General features: G+C 41.2%; 1 protein-coding gene across 4 annotated transcripts in view; it reads right to left on the reverse strand.

Annotated features, from left to right (window-relative positions):
• Nucleotides 1-223: 223 nt before the first annotated feature.
• setd1a (SET domain containing 1A, histone lysine methyltransferase) overlaps nt 224-24,179 on the reverse strand; it is a 32,693-nt gene continuing 8,737 nt past the window's right edge. For all 4 annotated transcript variants that reach the window (XM_061712471.1, XM_061712469.1, XM_061712470.1 and 1 more), the window contains 14 exons: nt 22,702-23,691; nt 19,341-19,508; nt 18,293-18,377; nt 18,051-18,193; nt 17,791-17,830; nt 17,520-17,706; nt 17,354-17,394; nt 15,951-17,233; nt 13,511-13,859; nt 13,198-13,379; nt 3,864-3,974; nt 3,293-3,412; nt 2,996-3,133; nt 224-1,865 (listed from right to left, as the gene is read on the reverse strand). In XM_061712471.1, the coding sequence (XP_061568455.1) occupies nt 1,692-1,865; nt 2,996-3,133; nt 3,293-3,412; nt 3,864-3,974; nt 13,198-13,379; nt 13,511-13,859; nt 15,951-17,233; nt 17,354-17,394; nt 17,520-17,706; nt 17,791-17,830; nt 18,051-18,193; nt 18,293-18,377; nt 19,341-19,508; nt 22,702-23,691 (4,011 nt within the window). In that variant the 3' untranslated portion in view covers nt 224-1,691. The remainder of the gene's footprint in view (nt 1,866-2,995; nt 3,134-3,292; nt 3,413-3,863; nt 3,975-13,197; nt 13,380-13,510; nt 13,860-15,950; nt 17,234-17,353; nt 17,395-17,519; nt 17,707-17,790; nt 17,831-18,050; nt 18,194-18,292; nt 18,378-19,340; nt 19,509-22,701; nt 23,692-24,179) is intronic.

Raw genomic sequence — 24,179 nt, forward strand, 5'->3', positions numbered from 1 at the left:
TGTGGGGGTAACATTTGGTATCTGACAACCAGCTACACACTCACGGTTTAAATAAATACTAATGCTTTCTGTGAAAGCCTGAGGAAAAAAAAGACAAAAAAAAAAACTAGACTTTTGGGGGAAAAAAGACTGAATATATAAGGAAAATATGTCTTTTAAAAACATCTCTAGCAAACAGAAGTTTAACACTGACAACGTTTTTTGTTTTTTTTTTGTGACTGGGGTCTTCCAGGGTTTGGTGTCGACATCCACTGACCAAAAGAAAAAAAAAATTAAAGTTAGCAGTGAACGCTTCCGGTAATTTGTGAAATACAAAATAGACCACTTTCTTGCCAAAGTAACGCATGTGGACATGGGAGCAGGAGCAACTACAGAGACATCACCCGCAAGTGAGAGCTGTGAGGCCAATGTCATTGTTCAGACATGCTTATGTAATGAGTGTAAAAGAATAAAACTATATATATATATATATATATATATGTATATATATATATATATATGTTACCAGGAAGAGACAGATGGGCTCATAGTCTACTCATCCTTGGCGGGCAACAGAATATATTGCATGTTAACACAGCATTCAGGTTAGTATGCTGACATGGACTGTTGAGATTATGGCAGAAAAAAATGGAAAAAGCTGCAAAAGAAGAATAAACTCCAAGTTTCTACTCCAAAAACACATGAAAACTGCTCTAACACAAGCGCACCTTCTGGATGATTTTCATGACCAACGTCTCCAACAGGTTGGAGGGTGAATAGAACAGACGCAAGGGACAAATGAAGTAACATGAAACAAAAGCACATCAGTGTCCAAAACCTCGCTGAAGTCTGCAGGCAACAATTCAGCCAACACGTAAGAAATAAAAACCCACTTTAAGCTGACGGGAGGTTGTAGCAAATCAAGAGTTTCACAACCAGCAGAGAAGGGAGTTTCACCGGGGTTGTGAATAACAAAACCCCGAAAGTGGTGGGTGGATACACTGAAGCTTGTTGTCACTGTAAGATACTTACAGCTTATGTAACTATGTTAAAAATCGCATAATAACAGCAAGAATAATATTCTAATAATATGTGAAAGGGAAATTAAAAAAAAACCTTCAGAATTAGAAATCTTGCATAACTGAAACCAAATTGTCATCTTAAAAGTGCGCCCTCACAAGCGCTTTTAAAAACCCTGAATTCATGTGGCATCCCTGTGTGTCTGTGCAGATTTCTAAGGGTGGCTGGGTGCAGGAAGGATTTGACACTTGAGTCGAGCCCGGGCTGCCAATTTACGTGAGCTGTCGCAGATATACACGTACAATACTTGTGTGTGTTTTCATTGTCTTCGATCAAACGGATGTTGGCATGGAAATAGAAAAACCTTTCACGCTTGGGTTTCCCCACCTATTCAAGCATGACCTACTCCAGTCCAACAATGCTGTCAGAACCGAGCCGATGCTGAGGGTCTCCTCCAATGTTCACATGCCCGATTACACAGAAAGCATCACACACTGGCATGTGGGGCTGTGGGATGTGCATTAAAAGTGCAAGTGTGTGCGTCACTGTTTCCTACTTATTGTGGCCACTGAGGCCATCCGGAGGAGCGCAGGGCGGTTGGCGTTTTGAGCCGCAGTCCGTAAAGACTGGAGGACAAGGTGTTCGGGGCCGGCTGGCCCTTGGCAAGGGAGAAAGAAAAAGAAGTGCTTTCACTAGTTGAGTGTCCCGCGGCAGTTCTCCGTCCCACACAGGCAGGGAATCTTGTTCTCCTCCAGTGGGAACTTGTAGTCGTAGGTGATCTCTTCATTGACTGCGATGGGCTGTTTGGAGTAGATCACAATCTTTTTCTGGGACTCGATGGTGATAACCTTGGCGTAGCAGTTTGGCTGGAAGGAGAACGCAATCAAAAATGTGAATATCAACCATAAAAACAAAGAGGCGTTGTGTGTATATATATGTGTGTATATATATATTAGGGGTGTAACAATATATCATGCCACGAAATTTCGCGATACAAAAACGTCACGATACGTGTCGTGGAGGTGACAAAGTGTATCGCGATATTGAGTTATTAATATTAATCTATTGTTTTGACTAGTAACGCGCCTCGACCCGCGGACCAAAATCTGACTACGCTCAGAAGAAACTAGTACCGTTTTGCGGTCCCGATCACGGGACTCTTGTAGGGTTTTGAGCTCTGAACCTTTACTTATGTAAGGCTGGTGTAGAGTTAAGCCTTATCTTATTAAATTAAACCTTTTTCGGGTCGTGAGTAGGATAAACACGGGGACAACTTCTGCGTGAGTTCCAGTGTACTTTAATGTCTGCTCAACAGTGTAGGATTTTAGAACATCAACACAGCACCTAGTGCCGTACTGTGGCGTATCACTCCGCCCAATCTAAAACAGACTAATCACTACAGATAAACTGACTAGTGTCATTATAGTCCCTGATTTACTTCAGAATATAAAGAATATATTTATAAAATAATGAACCCTGAATTACCAAAATAACTTTCTTAACAAAAATAAATCTCCTCTTACACTTATAAGGTGAGCATGAAACAATCTTTTTTATGATGTAAAACTGTATGTATTCATTTACTTTTATTTATTTAATTTTAGTTGTTAAATTTCTGGAAAAAAGTTAAATCATACATGAGAGAAACTATTCAGTTTGTGGCAAAATATTTGTACTGAAGATGCATAATGCAAACCTGACATTTACTTTTAGTTCAGTTTGTGGAAAATAGTTGGCCTGGCTTTCTCTTTAAAACTTAAAAAGTTATAAAGCATTACAAACTGTAACAATAGGACAAATGCACAGCATTGTTTTGTATTTTGTGTCTTTCAAATAAAAGCCAGTCATATGTTCCTCATGCAAAGTTGTTCAAAAAATACTGCTATAATATCGTATCGTTATCGTGACCTCAATATCGTGTATCGTACCGTATCGTGAGATTAGTGTATTGTTACACCCCTAATATATATATAGACTTGGGGAAGCCGAGACTCACAGTGCAGCAGTGGTTGATGAATCGTGCCAGGTTACCACATTTGGTGGCATCAATAATCGTGTCGTGGTCCACTCTGAACAAGTAGCTGCTCCCGATGCCTTGCTGCGCGTACCTCTTTTCTCGATGGTCAGCCACCATCTAGAAAAATAAAGAACTCGTCAAAGCACAACCGACAACATACACATATCAGAAAAGTTGCTGATGGTCCTTACTCATTGCACCTCAAGATAAAGTGCATGTTTTATTGACTGATTTAGCGGCGGGACAAGAAGCCGACTGCAGATGTGGAAGTCGTACCTGTCGGATGTTTTGACCGACGTACTCGATCACCATCTCATCGGCGGCGATGGGCTCCATGGCGAACAAGCCCCATTCATGGATCCTGCTGCGTCCGAAACGCAGTCTCTTCTTGCGGAACTGTAGAAAGAGTTAAAGGACACACATGAGCGACTGCCTGGGATAAAGGAGCTAGTTGTAAAGTTTCCATACTGTGGCACTGACATTTTCTAACCACCTCGAGCAGTGGTTAGACCAGTCAACCAGAAATGAGTTGAAACATGTTAATTTTTCACAGGAATTACGACATAACATTATACATTTCATTTTAAGCGTATCAAAGCAGAAAAAAGGAAGATTCGGGTATTTCTGCTGTCTCATTACAGTTTAAACCAAAGATTTGACCACTGCCCTTTTCTTACGGTGGTGAAAGTATTTTATTGTCAGGGTAAAGAACAAAGGTGCATTGTGATCAGGGGACCTTATCAACGCTCTGCAAGGTGTGAGAGATGAAGATCATGCTCAAACTTGTGCATATGTGACTCTGTAAATACAACTGTATTTGAAATAGAGACGCCAGGGCTTGTTGTACCTTAAGCTGGTTGAGCTTAAGTAGGTCGGAGTCCATGACAGCCGTGGTTCCGATGACGGTGAGGAGACGGCGCTGCTCCGAGCGCCTCTCTGACAGCACCCTGTTAACTCCCTGAAAGGAAACAGACATGAAAGAGTTTCAGAGAGAGAGATACTGGAATATTATCGCTTTATCGTGTGGCCTTGAGTTGTAGGATGCCAAACCACAGATGCACATTGACCTTGTTTCGGGTTTTTTTGTTGCAATAGTCATGTTTGTGTGATCAAAGTTCACTTGGAAACCAGTGACTAAAGTCTGACTAGGCAAAGAAAATGCATGTGCAGAAATGGAGGCGAGTTCTCGTTTCACTTCTACAACAAAAACTAAATTTAGCACGGCCTGGTTTGCTTCTGCTTCCACAAAGCAACTAACCAATGCCAGAAATAAATTCTGAAGGCTGCCTTGAGTTTCTCGGACATGTCATCGGGTTAAAACAGACCAATACCGAACAACTGTTCATGCCTGGTTTAAAAAAAAAAAAAAAAGGTGATAAAAGGGTTAAATATGTTTCTTCAACTTCAATTCAATAACTCTCTATTTACATCTATGTCTACTCTGTCAGTTGGATTCTGTCAGTATTTTAGATTATATCTGTCGGCAGGAATCTTCTACATCTTACGAAAACAAGCTTTATGCAAAATAGTTGACAACTGCTTGATATTACATTTTTAACGATAGCAGACCCCATATATACAGTTGTATGAAAAAGTTTGGGCACCCCTGATCATTTTCAACATTTTCCTTTATAAATCATTGGTTGTTGGGATCAGCAATTCCAGTTAAATATATCATATGGCAGACAAACACAGTGCTATTTGAGAAGTGAAATGAAGTTTATAGGATTTACAGAAAGTATGCAATAATTACTTAAACAAAAGTAGGCAGGTGCATAAATTTGGGCACCCCAACAGAAACATTACATCAATATTTAGTAGATCCTCCTTTTGCAGAAATAATAGCCTCTAAACGCTTCCTATAGCTTCCAATGAGGGTCTGGATTCTGGTTGAAGGTATTTTTGACCATTCTTCTTTACAAAACATCTCCAGTTCAGTCAGGTTTGATGGTTTCCGAGCATGGACAGCGCGCTTTAAATCACACCACAGATTTTCAATAATATTCAGGTCTGGGGACTGAGATGGCCATTCCAGAACGTTGTACCTGTTCCTCTGCATGAATGCCTTAGTAGACTTTGAGCAGTGTTTAGGGTCGTTGTCTTGTTGAAGTATCCAGCCCCGGCGCAACTTCAACTTTGTCACTGATTCTTGAACATTGTTGGCAAGAATCTGCTGATACTGACTGGAATCCATGCCACCTTCAACTTTAACGAGATTGCCAGTACCTCCACTGGCCACACAGCCCCACAGCATGATGGAACCACCACCAAATTTGACTGTGGGTAGCAAGTGTTTGTCTTGGAATTCTGTGTTCTTCTTCCGCCATGCATACCGCCGATTGTTATGTCCAAATAACTCAATTTTTGTTTCATCAGTCCACAGCACCTTATTCCAAAATGAAGCTGGCTTGTCAAGATGTGCTGTAGCAAACCTCAAGCGACTCCGTTTGTGGCGTGCGTGCAGAAAAGGCTTCCGCCGCATTACTCTCCCATACAGCATCTCCTTGTGCAAAGTGCGCTGAATAGTTGAACGATGCACAGTGACACCATCTGCAGCAAGATCATGTTGTAGGTCTTTGGAGCTGGTCTGTGGGTTGACTTGGACTGTTCTCACCATCCTTCGCCTCTGCCTATCTGAGATTTTTCTTGGCCTGCCACTCCGGGCTTTAACTAGAACTGTGCCTGTGGTCTTCCATTTCCTCACTATGTTCCTTACAGTGGAAACTGACAGCTGAAATCTCTGAGCTAGCTTTTTGTATCCTTCCCCTAAACCATGATGTTGAACAATCTTGGTTTTCAGGTCATTTGATAGTTGTTTTGCGGCTCCCATGTTGCCACTCTTCAAAGAAGATGCAAAGAGGTGAACAACTTACAACAGGCCACCTTAAATACCCTTTGTCATGATTGGCTTCACCTGTGTATGTAGGTGAAGGGTCAATGAACTGAACAAACAACTGTTGTGTTCCAATAATTAATGCTAAATGTATTCAAATCAATAAAACAACAAGGGTGCCTAGATTTATGCACCTGCCTACTTTTGTTTAAGTAATTATTGCACACTTTCTGTGAATCCTATAAACTTCATTTCACTTCTCAAATAGCACTGTGTTTGTCTGCCATATGATATATTTAACTGAAATTGCTGATCCCAACAACCAATGATTTATAAAGGAAAATCTTGAAAATGAACAGGGGTGCCCAAACTTTTTCATACAACTGTATGTACAGATAATGGAGAAAAAAAAAAAAAAGATTAAAATGCATTCCAAAAGCATTAATCTATTGATTAATTTTCAAAATAATTGCATGTGGCATTAGCTGCTATATGAACTATATATGAACCACTTAAAGTTGAATGGTAAGCAATCTGGATCATTTCAGCAGAGCCATTTAAAAAGGCATCTTATAACATTTTTCTACCACTCATCTTTTACATTGCTGAGTTTCAAAAAGCAAAAATACAAATCGAACTGAAGTATTGTGCAAGATCACCAACTGATGTTAGTTTCGTTAGGAAATGTGGTCTATTTTGCCCCATCTTCTAAACTAGACTAGATTAGTCCAGTCTCCGTGTGAGCACCCACGTAAAGCACTCATGATGCGCCACATCCACATGATGGTATCTCATCTTATTCCTGGTTCTCTTAAATCCACCAATCTCATTCGTATTCCTTGCGTTCAAAAAGATGTGCCAGTTTTATCACTTAAGCTGCACATGAATAGCATGTAACGCATGTTAAACGGTGCTCAGTGTGGCTACAGGGGGGCGGAAAGGTGACCGGATCAATTCCCGGCTGTGTGACGTTTACTTGCTCTCTCCCCGTGCTTGCAGGTTTGTATCGGAAAGGAAATCCGGCGTAAAACACCTTGTCAAATCTCTGTGTGGAAAGTGAAGCTCTGCTGTGGCGACCGCTCCGCCATGGGAGTGATGTCACTGATACGCGAGGAGGAAGCCAGTATGATTAAAAACAAAACAAAAAGGAGCTTCTTTCTAGTTTCCATTGAGTTTTTTTTTGGCATTTCAGTAACCTGATGATTTATAAGGAGGAAAACAATACGCTCATACAGCTCATAAGATCTGAAACTTTTTTTAAATAACACAATGTGTGCTTTTGAAATAGGAAACCATGAAGACCAAACCACATCACTGCTCACCTGTGGAGAGTTCAGACCGAGCATTAATGACACTAAAGAATCCGACTGATGTGGTGTTCAACTACTTCTCTTTGTTCAGACTCTGTTCCTCAAGGAACATGTGTTTATCTACAAATAACAGACAATCTGCCATTGGTAATAGAGTCAGGGTGCTGGTCGAGTTCTCTTCCCCAAATATGAAGAAAACACGCTTTACTCCATGGTGACTGTGAGTCAGCCTGGAAAATGCTGTGTAGAAAGAACGCATCTGGAAAATTCAAGCTTCGCATGGCAACGCGACAGATTTCCCGCTAAAGCCGACCCTTTACAAACACGAGACGCCTGCAAATGGCGTAACAGAACATTGTTCCCTACTAATAATCGTGCTGGTGTGTTTCATGAAAATCTTCCTGGCCAAGGTCATGCTGACTTAAATTGTAGAAGTGAAAGAACATCAGTTAAAAAATGGTTGTTTTTTAAATAAATCAATTAAAATTAATATTTAAACCTGATGTCAAGTTGTTTGGTGTTTTGTTTGATTTTGCCCTCAGTTTTTACTCCAACTTGAAAGAGTCCAGTCTGTTTCTCCTTTTTGTTTTTTATTGAAATTCTTTTTTGAGTGGTGATGAAGGGGTTTCTTGGTTGTAGTAGCAGAGGTAGTGGTAATGGTTGGGTACAGTAGGGTAACAGTAGTAATAGTAGGTTGAAAACCAGTTGCGTGTTGACCTTTTAACTGAGGGTTTTTTGTGGGGTTTCTTGTGCAGGTTATTTGGTTCCTTCAAGCTCTCATTGCTTGGTTTTCAGCAACAAACTTTTCTGGCTTTGTCTTCCGGAAGTTGGTTTGACCTGACAGGAAGTTGGGTACTGTGGTGCTCACTGAATGTTTGTCTGCACCCTGCAGGTCTGGATGAAGATGTGGCTGTGGTGTTGTGAATGTGAATGAAGATGTGGATGTTCTTTGCTGTTCATGCAGTTGGCCTGACACCTAATTTAATACACAGCAAGTGACTCTTCACTCATCCGTCCTCATTTTTAACCTTTTTTTCCCCTCACAAAGTTCTCCAATCATCAACACATTTTTCACAGCAAAGGGGTACTTTGCGTCAAGGGAAAAAAAAAGTTTAAGTGTCTCAGGAGTGGTGCTTTGTTATTGGACGTAAGGGGGAAGCAGACCGAGTCGAAAGGCGAAGCTCTTGATTTACCGGTCAATCTACGCACCTACCCTCACCTATGGTCATGAACTTTGGGTAGTGACCGAAAGGATAAGATCGCGGATACAAGCGGCCGAGATGAGTTTCCTCTGCAGGGTGGCTGGACGCTCCCTTAGAGATGAGTTTCCTCCGCAGGGTGGCTGGACGCTCCCTTAGAGATAGGGTGAGGAGTTCGGTCACCCGGGAGGAGCTCGGAGTCGAGCCGCTGCTCCTCCACATTGAGAGGAGTCAGCTGAGGTGGCTTGGGCATCTGTACCGGATGCCTCCTGGACGCCTCCCTAGGGAGGTGTTCCAGGCATGTCCCTCCTCCCTAGGGAGGTGTTCCAGGCATGTCCCTCCGGGAGGAGACCCCGGGGAAGACCCAGGACACGCTGGAGAGACTATGTCTCTCGGCTGGCCTGGGAACGCCTCGGACTCCCCTCGGAGGAGCTGGAGGAAGTGTCTGGGGTGAGGGAAGTCTGGGCATTTCTGTTGAGACTGCTGCCCCCGCGACCCAGGAACGGATAAGCGGTGGAAAATGGATGGATGGATGTCTCAGGATAAAAATTTACTTTACAATGTTTATTTTAACATATTTAGACCGCAAACATTTGATCCTCTTTGAAGCAATCTAAGATTAAATTACAGCACACGTGACATCATCTCTCTGATAATGTAATTATTTACCCCTCTGATAATGTCACGTGCGGTATCATAATGGATGTTTGAAAGACTTTTAGACAAAAGGTTGTAGATGCCCGAGTGTAGTAAGGGATTTGGAAAGGTCGCTAAATTAAGAAAGCGACCACCAAGTACTGTAACATCACGTTTTGACACAAGTCTTGCAACCTCTGGTGTCAAAATGTCTGCATGTAAAACCAAGGAAAGGTTACATAAACTTAGGTTTTGTGGAAGAGTTTCGTGAAAAAGTCTTAGCTGTCCAAAAGACCACAAAAGAAAACAAAAGCAGGCTTCCTGGTACAAAAAAGGAAAGAAAATATTTTCAGAAATGTGACGCACAGCAGTTTGAACATCATGGTTCGAGCGTGCTGATGAAACACGAGCCTTTCTTCCTCTCAGACCTGGAAGTACATTTGCCAACTATTTCCTTTCAAGGCACTTTGTGATGTCACATCTACGTACGTCACATCATCGTCAATGACTGTCTTTTGTTTTTTTTTTACATGGAAAAGGTGAAAATCAAGCAAAATTTACAACCAAAGCTCAAAGTTTAACCTTTCAAATTATTTTCTATTTAATCTGTAGTTTCTTGAGAGGCTGAGAAACCAAGGTTTAAAATAAAAAAAATAAACTAAAACCTTCAGCCTGAATGGGTTAGATAACTCTCTAATAGCTGTAGAGAATCAGAAAATCCACAGACCACATCAGCAGATCAAATGCAGGAAAGAGAGTTATGGAAAGAACAAGAACATGGAAAAGTGAAACCGATCAACACAGCCTTCCAAAATAAGCAGACGCTAAAGGTACTTCGCACGGAAGAATAGTCACAAATCTTAAACTAATGTGTTTCACACGGCAGCTTTTTGACAGCTTGAGCGAGCAGAGGAGACCTTCCAACCCCAGCTTGCAGCACATCCTGTCCAGATGCTAATGAGCCCTGGCCCGGGCTGATACAGATGTTGCCATGACCGGGTGAGGCGGAAGCTGACTGAAATCCTGGAGGCAGGCAAGGCTACCTTTACCGACACAAAAATCGATTTCCCAATTCTAAATCGATTCTCATTAATTCCTAAAAATCGATTCATATGTCTAAAGATCAATTTTTTATTGATTTTTTTTTTAATTTTCATTTATGTATTTATTTATTTTTTCATCATTACATTACAACTCTTGGTTATTTTTTTGTTTATCCTCAAAAAAGGAAATTTTTTGTTAAACACGAGAATAACTGGTGCCATGTTTTTGCCTTTAAATAGGTTTAAAGGTATGAAAACATTAAAGTGTTATAAATTGTCTATATTTCATTACTTTATATACTGTCTTGGGGTTACATTTGCAAAAAATGCTAAAAACCAAATTCTCAAAAATTAAAAACGAAAATAGACCGAACATGGAACAAATAAATACGGAATGTAGGAAAAAATAAAACCGATTTCATCCGTCTCTGTTTCCTCCCTGGATCTGTTTGGTAATTCTGCCCCACGATGTTTCTGAAAGCAGTTCTATCAGCATTCTGGGAGCTGATTAGTCCTTACAGCATCATTAGCTGCCAATACTTGCTGTTGAATCTCAATATAATACTAGTAGTAATATGTTGCAGAACTACAGTCATATAATTCATGCAACAGCTCAAAAAACAGTTTTAATAACACTAACCCAAATCAATATCGGAATCGAATCGGATCGAATCAAATCTTGATAATCGATTCTGAATCTTAAGAATCGGAATCAAATCGATTCTTGACATTTGAATCGATCCCCAGCCCTAACTGACAGCATCCCAATGTGGTAAAAGGGGGGCAAAAAACCTCACACCAGCACAAGAGAGTGATATCTTCTCACACTCAGCCCAAAGTCATAAACTGGTCTTCTGACCGTTTCATGTGGAATCGGGGCAACAGTAGGGAGATGTCCCCGACACTGCTCCACCGCCCGAGACACTGTATTTGGGGATAAAAGGAGCAAAACAGCGGCGGCAGGCAGAGATGTTGACCAACTGCAACTGCTTATCATATTTACTTTTACCATATTCAACATTAAACATTGTTCAAACAACACTAAGTTAGTTTAACTCAGTCAATGTGTTTTCTCTTATTAGAACTGGCAAAGTTGACAAGTTTTGTGCTGACAATAAGTAAAAATAATAAATCACTAATTTAGTCACATAGCTGCCAGCAAACCAAACTCCTTTTCCTGCCAACCCAACTCCGGAGGGGTATAATCAAGCTTCATATTTATTTATACAAGACTCACACCCAGCAACCACTGGACCCACCGAAGACTCACTGGGGGGGCAGGGAGGGTCACGATCAACCCACACCAAGATCCACATCAGAGCTGTTTCCTAATTGCACAACACCAGATTTATTTGTTTTTTTTTTATTATTTTAATACGCTTTAATTGCGGCGCTGCACTATTATATATTGCTAACTAAATGTTTCCTTCTGTCATTGATACTAACTTGCTTTTTGGGCATCTATGTAGCTGCCAAATACTAATAAAGTATCCATCCATCCATCCATCCATGAGCGAGTTTAGACAAACAGAGGATTATTGTCCTTGAAACTTCGTCGTCACTGTAAACTCTAATTCAACTTTCTGCACGTCAGCTTCACTCCAGCATTTAAATCCCAACTGTACCTGTGTGCGCCTTGCTATTCAACAGAGAAAAGCATTTTAGAGCTTTATCTCATCTTCACCTTCTGCATCGTTCTCTCAGTACGACAACAAATGTAAGAACAAGCACATCAGGTACTCAAATGTTATCAAGATGAACTGCTGTATACTGCAATGGGCTGCGTCTTGGCACAAAACTGCATGCACCTCCTGCAGAAATGGACCAACTTAAAAGGGACCTATTATGAAAAACACGTTTTCTCTTGCTTTAACATATATAAAGTGGTCTCCCCTCAGCCTGCCAAGTCAGAGAAGGAGGAAAGCAAACAAATTCTGCAGTATCTGTTAGGAATGGGCGATATTTTACCATTGATATACCGTCAAAAAAATTCCCCGTGGTAAGAATTTGTCATCTCGCAGTAAAAACGATAAATTCCAGTTGATGACGTTTTTGTGTAAAGCCTGATTTATGGTTCTGCGTTAAATCGACGCGTCAATTTAACGCAGAACCATAAATCAGGCTTTACAAACATGGCGGAAGGCAGATCTGAGAGCGAGGAGCTCGTTGTTAAACATTTTGATAAAACGTTTGACTATTACGAAAAGAAATTGCAATAGTATCTAATTTGTGGCATGTTGCAACCACAGGTTAATTTGTACATTTTATTTATATTAGAAGAGGTCATCACTGATTGGATTTTATTTTCATTGAACTTTTATTTATTTGTCCTGTTTCTTTATTCATCAGTTTGTATTTTTTTCTACTTTTTGATTTTATAAGCTAAGAAAACTTGAAGGACAATAGTACTTTTGCTGTTTGTACCGTTATCCCTCTGTTTAAGCCATACAGTTTGAATAAATGTTGAATCTGTTCTTACATTTCAAACTTGTTTCATTTGAGTCATTACAGTTTTGCAGTACAGGTGGAGTAATTTAATTGGTTTTTATTAAATCAATTTAATTGTTGTAGTTTAGTAGCATTTAGTATTCTTTTAGAGCAGTGTTTTGGGGGCTCCAAAGACTGAATGTGGCGATAGATTTATAGTTACAAAGGTGGAGTTGAATTGGTATTTTTTTTTTTTGTTTTTGTTTTTAAAATCGTAATTTTTATCGTTATCGGGATAAATGCCAGAAATTATCGTGATACATTTTTTTAGTCCATACCGCCCATCCCTAGTGTCTGTACAGCCGCCCGGATGAGCCATCCAGTGTGATGTGGCTTCTACGAGCCGTTCAGATTCTGCTCCTGTCGTTACGTAAAAAAATGGGATTTACATCAGTTGGCCTCCGATGCGTGAAACCACGCTCACAACGAACTCCGCCGGCCGGAGCTTCCGCCATTTTTTCATAGCGGTGTATCGCGTCATTCAGGCAGCCAATCAGCACAAGTTTCTACTGCATTTTAAATCATTGAAGTTACTTTCTAGAAAGGCATTTGGAGAATATTAGTACAAAGGACCTTGACATGTTACCATTTAGGAAGAAAATCTTTGAAAGTTAATCAGACAAACACACACGAGCAACGTATTTAGTTACGCTGCAGCTAGCGGTCCACCTACCGAGCTGTCGACATTCTCCACCTCCCGTATGACCTGCTCAGGTAGGTCCAGGTCCAGGTACACGTCCTTCTCCTTGCGGCTGATGGCATAGTAGCCCTCACTCCTGGCGCAACCGGTCACATGCTCTCGCAGCTGCCCATCCACCGTCTTCTTCTTACGGCGAGGGTTTGGTATATTGGTTAGTGAAGCACGAGGGTCAAGGGCAGTAATTTATCCATCACATCAGTTCAAAATGTTTGGATACATGTTGCTACAATCAAAATCAGTATGATAGTACATGTTTGTGACAATGTGGAGTCACTGAAAAGGATATTGGTATGATTGACCCAATGAGTGTCATTGAGCCAGTCGGAGTTGTGGTCGTCCTGCAGCAGCTTCTCGTAGGTTTTCTTCAGCAACATCAAGTCTTCACCGTCCAGGCCGGAGTTCCAGATGTCGTATAAGATAGTCATTTGCTCAAACTCACTGCGGTTTTCAAACTTGATGGCTGGCAGCTCAGGTGCAGGGATAGGTTTGGGCCAGCGGAGAGACGATGTTATCCCCGCCTCCTGCAGAAAGAGGCGCTCGCTCTTCCTCACTTCTTCAACCGCTTCCTCCGCCGTGTCCGAGCTGGACAGCTCTCCCGACTCCAGCTCTTCAACGTCTACATCTTCTTCAGAGTCCTGCGCACCAAAGAGAAGATCCTATTATTGCTGGAATAAGAGCCAAGCAGGGCGAGTTGTCTGGTAATGAGAACATTAAAGGTGATTCTCCACAATGTAAGTTTGTATGAGGTGTTGCTCTAATAAACCTCTTTGGTCTAACCCGTCTCAAGTAGTGTTAACTTGAGACAAGTAAACTCTGCGGTTTGTTCAGATGCAATTTTGCAATTCCTAAGCCAAATTGCCATCTTCTTTATTTTTTTTACAGAAAAAAGAGAAAAGAAATCCTTCCACAAAAGCTAAAAATGTGCAATTTTGAGCCCCCGGGGGGCAAAGTGGTTAAAGCAAGCGGCCCATGTACTGAAGCTACAGTCTTGCAGCGGTCGCAGGTTCGAGTCCAAGCCCTCAGCCCTTTGCTGGCATGTCATCCCCATTCTCTCTCTCTCTACCGCCTTCCTGTCTAGACTTTGAATAAAGGCCACTAAAATAAAAAAATAACAGTGTGCAATGTTTTTCAAACTAAACTGCTACAAACACTTAAAAATATCTGAGACACTTTTTATTTGTGCTCGACGATTGTATTGCACTATTATTGTTTTTTTTATTAATACTGTTACTATTGTTATTATCTTGTTTTTCTATAAGCAGTATACTTGAAGTTTTCTGTAATATCTGAAACTGGTTCTAATAAAAACACTTTGGAAAAAAAAATAAAAATATCTGAGACACGTGGAGACTTGAAATGAAGTTATTGGGTTTTTTTGGGAGTTTCTCTGAACTCTGAATAAGGTTGCAGGACATGCAGCCCTGGAAAGATTTATACTTTATAGAATATCTTTCTCTGTGCTGAATGCTGGATTACAAATTGTTTGGATATGGCCTCATAACTCTTCCCAGATTGCTGAGTAGCTTCTGTGAGATCCTTCCTGTTCTCCCAAGAGCACCTCCTCTAATCTTTAAATCACACCTACATAATCTCGTAACTGCACTTACTCTGCAAATTACCATGTTTACTGAGGCTAAATGTAATCATTCCTTCTTGGCTTTAGTACTATTATTGTTTAGTGTTACTTAACACTTCTAGACCAGCGAACAGACAAGACCTCTGCTGCTACAGAGGTTCTCATGCTTATGATCAACTAACCAAGTGCATCCGATTGTCATCTCACGTCACTCTCAGGGAAGAGTGTACTTATTTATTTTTAAACGCACTGCTTTTACATTTTGCCTTTGCCTTTCAAATTAGTAGCACCTCTACAGCAGGGATGAGCAATCAACCGGAAATCAATCGAAACAGACATTTCATCCTGCTCATGTCGATTATTTGAATCACGTCACTATTGAAATTTAATTTTTGTTTGCAAGAGGTATAAGATATTTTGTTTCATACATGGCAATTTTTGAAACATTCCTTTACAAGAGATAAGCTATTGATTTTCTACTGTTTAAGATCATGATTTTTTTTAAATTAAAGTGCGAGTTTGTTTAGCGAGAGAAAGAAACGTTTAAAATACTGGCTACCATTCGATATTAAAATATTTAAAACAATTTACTTTATTAAATAATGAAATAATAAATAATGAAAGTTGTCTCGTTTTAATGTTTGTTTGTTTTTTTAAATACTAAATTGAAATGTGACCCATCTCACATGATAAGCTATTTATTTTCTACTGTTTAAGACCATGATTTTTTTTTTTTAAATTAAAGTGCAAGTTATTTTCTACTTTTCATTGTTTAGAGAGAGAAAGAAAGGTTTTAAATACTGGCTACCATTCAATTTTAAAATATTTAAAACAATTTACTTTATTAGTAAATAATTAAAGTTGTCTTGTTTTAATGTGGTTGTTTTTTTAAATACTAAATTGAAATGTGACCCATCTCATATGCACTTTAGTTTACTCATTTGTATGTGTGTGCGTGTTTGTTTTGTGTGTATGTGGCGATTTATTTTTGTCTTGGCATGAAAAATCGTCGCTGATTAATCGTAACAGGGGTAAAATGTTCAATTACTCGTGACGTCGACATGAGGTCACCGTCGCCCAGCCCTGCTCTACATCCAGACCACATTGTGAAAGATTACATCTACAGGAAATGACGTCATGTTTCACGCACCTCTAGTTTCCGCTTCCTCTGGTTCTTGCCCGGTTGATCCTTCTGCTTTTGCCTGTGATGAAGATCGAGGTTCTCTTTGTCTCTTCTCCTCCGCTTTTTGCTTTTTTCCTGTTCGAGTTCAAAACCTTTGCCGACGTGACTCTTCTTCTTTGGTGATGGTGTAACAGTTACCACGGGGCTCATAGCAGCAGAGTCACACAGCTCTCTCACAGCAGAAAAGTATTCCCCAGAGTCCACCCTGGATGGCACCGCCTCTCCGATCACCTCCTCTGGTGCTTCAAGGACCCCGGAAATAGAGTTGAGGTCCGCTGCGACCAAGACGGAGGAGTCTTGCCTTAAGCAAGTCTTTTTTGTACTGGGTGGTGCTGGGAGCGTCGGGGGTTTGCAGTAGTTGTGCTCCATAAGGACGATAACCCCCCCTGGACCCATAACCAAGGCCAGTAGCTCTGGGGAGAAGGGATCCTCTTCCAGCTTTTGCTCCTCTGCTTCATCAGATGTTTCCGTCTCCTCCGAGTCCCCGGCGTCGGGGTCCATTTTTAAGGCCACGTCAGCCAACACGGACAGGTCGGTGGCGGAGGTGGAGGCGAGCTGGAGGAGACTGGAGGCTCCGAGCTGTTCCCTGAGCCTCAGCCTCTGATCACTCTCCTCCTCTCCCTCATACTCCTCTTTAAGCGAGTGACAGGAAGAAGCAGAGAAGCTGGGTGTCCGCGGTCGCCCTCTGGGCCGTTTGACGGAAGGTGGCGGCGGCGGCGCCTCCTCAAAGGCCATCCGACACATAGAGGCGTGGTCCAGCGGCAGGTTCTGCACAGTGCGGCACACCATAACGGGAGATTTGGGAGAGTCTTTGCCCGCACCCCGTTTTCCAGGGCTTTTGACAGGAGTGATCTGGAGAGAAACGAGCGATGCCCTTTTGGCTTCCTCCGACTCTTGGCTTCGTCCGGGCGGGGGAACGATGAGTGCGTTGCCTTCTCCGGGCTTGGAGGCGAAGGGGAGCAGCTGGATTCCTTGACTGGGACGACTGGAGGGCGGCGGTGCAGCAGTAACAGGAGAGTCTGGAGGCTTAGAGAGTAGGGAGGATTCACCCGGCACTTGTGATGGAGACGATGGCGCAGTCGGCAGCTGAATTTTGCCATCGTTCTCCTCTGTGGAGAAGGACACAGTCTTCCTGCGTTTCTTGAGAGGTGGGACAAGAACAATGGGAGACGAAGGACGTGGATATGGTGGAGATTGGGGCTGTTTTGTTGGAGCTGGAGCGGTGTCCCCCTTGCTGTCTTTCGAAACACCTGCGAGAAAAATGTCAAAAATAAGGACAGCAACTTGAATTTTTCCTTTCCAAAAACATCTTTTCCTTTTTGTTGATGCCAGTTTGTTAATGATGTGGTACGTGATGACTTCAGACCAACCTTGTTTAATGGCTGCCTTTGGAGCAGCTGTATTATTATCCCTGAGGACAAAAAAGGAAATGGAAAAATAGATCAATTAATATAAAAAGTTATATAAATATAGACATTTCCCAACATAGCTCTCCTGAAACACTGTTCAGGTATAAATTATCTATAAATGCTGCACCTGTCTTGCTCTTTTTCTATTGTGCTGTCCATAGTCGACTCATCCATGGAGTCTGGGGCTTCGCTTTCAACTTGCTCTCCTTCTTCATCCTCATCCTCAGAGGAAGAAGAAGATGATGCTGAGGAGGAAGAACCTTCTGAGGACGAAGAGAGGCTCTCGTCATCGCTATCAGCACTGAGAGCGTCATCTACGAGAAATAAAAACACGATTGCCTTAACTGACAGTAGACAGAGACAAATACATTGTAGTTAGATCACTGATTGCATTTTACCATCAGAGTCCTTTCCACTTTCCACTTCGTCGTCGTCCTCCTACACATGAGAAAAGATTGTTGTAACACTTTAAAACACTTGCTGCCACCTGGTGGCCAATAAGGGGAAATTCTATCACGCTGAATTAAATCTATATATGGATCATATATTAGTGATTTTGTACAAAACCAAGACTACCATTTATATGATGATTTCAAAAAGTTTTATTATGCGTCATTAACACAGTGATGAATTGACCCAAATAAATGGAATGATGTACCTTTTCCGTTGAGGAGCCATCAGATGTTTCTTCTCCCTCACTGTCGAGCTCCCAAGGTTTACGACTTCTAGGCTTCTTTTTCCTCCTCTTATTGTCCCTTTCAGGTCCATGCCTATCGGCTTCTTTCATCCTTCCATCTGCAGCTGTAAACCACACATCAGTGTGAGAGTTATTTGCAGCTGATCTATTAATCCAACCATATTTAGAAGTTGAGAAAAATAAATAAATAAAACAAGAAAAACCTTCATCATCTTCATCTGGTGGAGTTGAGGGTCGTGGTCTCTTCATGTCTCCCTCTTCAAGCTCCTGAGGTTCTTTCCGCTTCACCTGTAGAATTGGACACCACAAAATTTTTAATGCAATCAAATGCAACCAAGCAAGTTTTTTAACATCTCCAGATGTTTTCCGCTGCAACTGAAAAGTTAATACAAATTCTGGTCATACTAAACGGTACTAGACAGGTGTAAATAAACTATGTACAACCAACGGAGATAAATGATCGTGTTGAAGTCTTGGTTCCCTTTTTAGGAGGAAAAGGGGTTTAAAAATATCTCAACCTAAGGGAATGTATAAAAAAAAAAGCTAAACATTTATGTCATTTTAAATAACACATGTATATTCGAGTTGTATATACAGTAATCCCTCGTTTCGTGGTGGTTAAAAGAAAAGTTCCAAAAAGAACCTGTGATAAGTGAAATCTTTTTTTTTTTTTACAATTATACAAGGCTTCAAATTGTGGAGATCAGCCCTGCCCCACCACGACCCGAGTAATTGGATTTGAACAGGAGAAAATGAAAAGTACAGTAGGACAAATTGTGACTGGCACTTATTTCACTGCTCGTCTGATCTGCTGCACCCTGACTCGCTCTATAGCGTCTTTTTCTTCTAAAGCCCGCGCGGTGCAGGTGTGTTTTTTCGAGAGAAGAACATAGTTATGGGCAGTTGTCGCTCTTTTTTGTTCTGGGCAAAAAGGTTCTTATAAACAGACATGCCACCATCGATTATATTTGAGAACTGTAATGAACGATTCATCAAAGGGTCCCGTTCTTGAGCTGCTGCTGAAGCTCATTGGCCGTTCTCAGCTTGTTGCTAAGCGACCAACGTTGACACAGGAAGTGAAGAAGCGGGGAGACTGTTTAGCCAATCAGAATGCAGAACACGATGCACAGTGCAAATTCGCGAAGCAGCGAGACCGTGAAAAGTGAACCGCGTTATAGCGAGGGATTACTGTAAATTATATTTACACATGAGTTGATGAACCCAAACACGGCGGATGTGTGGTGCTGTTACCTTGAAGGAAGGTAATCGTAGCGCTCCTCGGAGAGAGAAGCCCTCCAACCCGCCACTCTTCGCCCAGTCCACAAGAGATGTGAGAGGTTCCCGTGGTCGACTGACTTTTTCCTCTTTCTTTTCCTCATCCCGTAACGCAGACACTCCCCTTACCATTGTCTGGAAAGGCTGGAAAAAGGAAAACATTTGAATGTTTAAAATGATCATTCATAGGCTCCAGTAGCATTTTGATTAAATGTAAGCAGAGTAGGATCCTATACACCTCAGACATTCATTCTGCTACTTCTGTCAATAAATCAGCACCAGTGAGTCTGTTGCACCGGCAGCCACAGACGCCCACACTGTAACGCTGCCTCTGTGATGTTTGACAAATGATGTGGTTTCAGATAATGACCTGCTCCCTCCCTTCACCATAGTTCTGATACAAGTTCATGTTGGTTTCATACATTTTAATGTATTATCTCTAGTGCATGGGAGACTTTTTTAGATTTTTTTCCTGGCTAATTTGGCTTTCTCGTTCCTGAATTTTAGAAGAAGTGTATATCTGTGGAAGTGTCTCTTGGTTGTAGATTTTAACAATGATGCACATATCTTCCCCAGAATACTTCTGGACATACAGGACTGTCTCAGAAAATTTGAATATTGTGATAAAGTTCTTTATTTTCTGTAATGCAATTAAAAAAACAAAAATGTCATACATTCTGGATTCATTACAAATCAACTGAAATATTGCAAGCCTTTTATTATTTTAATATTGTTGATTATGGCTTACAGTTTAAGATTAAGATTCCCAGAATATACAATTTTTTTTAGATAGGATATTTGAGTTTTCTTAAGCTGTAAACCATGATCAGCAATATTAAATTAATAAAAGGCTTGCAATATTTCAGTTGATTTGTAATGAATCCAGAATGTATGACATTTTTGTTTTTTTTAATTGCATTACAGAAAATAAAGAACTTCTAATTCTTCTAATTTTCTGAGACAGTCCTGCAACTGTATAACGGACATGTTACGGTTACCAATATTGCGGTATACTGTGATATGAAAAAGTCAAAGTTTCAAATCCACTAAGAATTAATTCAAAAACATACACAATAAAATGTTATTTCATCAAAGCTATGATAGTGCAGGGAGCACTTTAGGTTGTGTACAGAGGAATAAACCCTCCCATACAGCTTGGTGTGAATTACAAGCATTAGCTGCCTTTAATGACGGCTGATGGAAAGGAATTATCGGAACTTTTTCTCTGCAATATGAAAAATATTTTGGTACTGAAAATAGCAGGAAGGTGTATTTTAGAACTTCATCTCCCAGAGGGGGCAGTACTTGACAGGAATGCACATCTACATGCACACCATCAGTTACACTTGCCCAATTCAAGTTAACAGTCTTAAAATGAATGCATGTATGCAATGATGAAATACAGACAGTCATGTTATCAAAAAAGGTAATATGGTTGATTAATTACCCAGCATCCACAAGCTTCTAGTTACATAACATCACTGAGTGGTGATGAGAGGAGAAGTGATAACTTTTTGAGAGTGTATTAATTATTTCACTGATTCCATATCTTTACCCATCTCCATTTCAGCGTTGCATACAAGTGTTCCAGCTCACGACATATTAATAAACTGTCTGCCGATTCTCTGGCGTTAAATGAGTGCTCTGTTTTAGAGACAATACCAGCAACAAGTGGGCGTGTCTAAGTGAACACTTAAGCTGAGCGCTTGCAGCGTCCTCTGGTTCAGTTCAGTGACGCTCTCAGTTGATAAATAATATATTTTAGAACTGCAGTTGCATAAAACATGATATTTTTCTTTCAGGTTATAACACCGTTAGATTCTCAGGCAGGCCCACGTCTGCTTTACAAGACAGTGACGTAAAGCACATGTTTTGACAAAATGGCAAAATGGCAATTTGTAAAAACAATAATAATCATGTCTGCCTCACTCTGCTGCACCTCTCACTTTTGTAGTTCTTTTGTATAATTTTTTTGTATTTTTTGTCTTGTAAAATTGTAAATAGGTTATTCTTATTTTTATTCAGAACTGTCCTTTTTCACTACCTCAAACTGCTGCACCTTTAAAATGTTTATTCTGTACATAGAAATACCACATTTGTTTATTGTCTTTTTTTACTACCAAAGAGCGAAATTACCGGAGTCAAATTCCTTGTTGGACAATGTTCGAACCTGGCCAATAAAGCTGATTCTGATTCTGATGATATTAGAGAAGATGGTGGAGATGGAGATTATTATTAAATCCTACCAAAACAAATCTGCTTGAAGAAAGGAAAGTTGTTTTTTTTTTATACATACCGGACAGATCCCTTAGATAATCAAATAAGAGTCTTCTCATCATACCTAGAATTCACAATAAATCTGCTTCAGTCACTACGGTCCTACTCTCTGGAATTCCTTGCCGCAGGAACTAAGGTCTGCTCCAACAGTGCCCTCTTACATTTTTGCACAGGCGTTTGAGTAAACTCTACATGGTTGGCTGAGTGATCGCACTTTTGTTAAAATGGAATTATGGTCGTTATTAGGGCTGGGTATCGATTCAAATGTCAAGAATCGATTCGATTCCGATTCTTAATATTTAGAATCGATTATCATGATTCGATTCGATATTGATTTGGCTTAGTGTTATTTCAAATGTTTTTTGAGCTGTTGCCTGAATTATATGACTGTAAAATAACTAGTGAAATAATAATTTCAAAATAATTATTGTGAAATAACTAAGAAATAAATAACTCAAACAAGCCTTTCAATATCCATTTAAAGTGCAAAAAAGAAAGAAATTGCAACAGTTCATGCAGTAAACAAATCATTTTAGCTTATCTAATTTATTCTGTCACCACGCACACATATTGCCATGAAGCACCTGACATTTTTCAGAAGTGTCATGACAAACTGTGTGTCCGACTACTGGGATTAAAGTTCACCTGGCGAAAATTATGAAAAAAAAATAAATAAATAAATAAAAATATAATAATAATCCAAAAAAAAATGTAAAAAAAAATAAAATCGATCTTTAGACATAAGAATCGATTTTTAGGAATGAATATGAGAATTGATTTAGAACCGGAAAATCGTTTTTTTCAACACAGGCCTAGTCGTTATTGTTGTTTTTCTCTTGACATACTTTTGTCTGTTTCTATTATTGCAAACCTGTAATTTTATTTGTTTATGTATTTGAGCACATTGAGTCCATGCTCATCATGTGAAATGTGCTTTATAAATACATTTGCCTTGCCTTGCCTTTTTTAAATGTAGTAAAAGGTAATGCAACAACCTTTAGGGTCTCCCGTACTAAAGTATAACAAAAACAACCACCACTGTTATGACTAGAGTCCTTACCTTGGCCTTGGTCTCCTTCCTTTCCCACCACTCGTCAAATGTGGCGAAGGCCACATTTTCCACCATCTTGCGGTTCAGGTCTCTCTGCATGATGTTCTTCATTTCCTGGATCAAGTTGGCCAGGACCATCTGCACCGTGGCCTCGTGTGGATTCTCAGCCAAGATGGCCATGTCTTCCCCGGCAGCCGCGTACTCGCCTCCCTCTGCAGGTAGCATGGTGCCGTAGCCGGGCGGAGGCATGTAAGACGGGTAGTGTGGCGGCAAGACGTGTGGCGGCCAGCCGGTGTGCAGAGGGGGTATGCTGTGGTGTGGATGGGGGGGGATTTGAGAGCTCTGGGGGTCGGGGTAGGGATAGGACATGTGGGGGGGCATGTAGCGGTGGTCTTGGTCATAATGAGCACCTGCCCCACTGCCCTCTTGGTCCATGTAAGGGTGGTGTGTGTGCGGTGGAGGCATCGAGTGGAGATGGTAGGAGGTGTAGTCTGCAGTGGCGGCCTCGCCGGGGTCGGGGGTCCCGTTGGACGAAGACACGCGCATCTGGTGGAGGCGACTTAGCATGTGGGTCTGCATTTGGAAAGACATGGGAGTCCCGCCATTGTATTGATTCATCAGCTCCATGGAGCTGGCATAGTCATACATGTGGTGGGGCATCGGAGGAGGGTACTCGGGGTGCAGCTCCATGTGTGGCAGGGGAGGAATCCCCGGGGGAGGCGGCGGCTGGAGGGAGTAGCCCGGTGGAGGGGGCGGCGGCAAATGAGGAGGGTACGAGGGTATAGGGGGGTGCATGGAAGTGCCAAAGTGCTGTGAAGAGTCAGAAATGGGAGGCGGGGAAGAGGAGGGGTCTGCCGTTTGGGACATTGCAGCTTGAGTTGAGGACGGCGAGGATCCTGAGGTGACCGACGGCTGATGGGCGGTCACCGTTGTAATGGTTGTCGCGTCTTCATCCTCGTCCGAGATCTCCATGTCCTCCCCGGAAGAACGAGGCGAAGCCTGCCATAAAACATTTACAGTTTAGAGTCAGGAAATCCCCCAGATTCTCTACAAACATTCAACACATTTTATGATCCAATACGCCTTCTTCAAAAGGGATCAGTCTGCATCATTTCACGTCTGTTTTTTAAAGGAGGATATATGCCGACAAGTCATTATTAGGTACACATACAGCGTATGTATATTTATGCACTCACCACTTTAGCACATGTACCTAATAAAATGGCCTGAGAATGTATTTTTGCGCATACAAGGAAAAATAAGAGATACAACTACTAATGGCAGTGTCATTATTTCAATCCAAGTACATCTGTTAAAAGATCCCCCATAAATTAGCTCAACAGACCACATTCAGGTTGTTTATAGTCTGTTACATTTGCTTCCACTCATTTTCCAGGCTGTTTTCCAAGTTCTGAAGCCACAAGTGACAACAGTCCCCCCTTGACCGACGTCCAAGTCGACATCACAGATTCAGAAGTTCCCGACTT

This window comes from Cololabis saira, chromosome 21 (genome assembly GCF_033807715.1).
Source record: "Cololabis saira isolate AMF1-May2022 chromosome 21, fColSai1.1, whole genome shotgun sequence".
Classification (NCBI taxonomy): domain Eukaryota; kingdom Metazoa; phylum Chordata; class Actinopteri; order Beloniformes; family Belonidae; genus Cololabis; species Cololabis saira.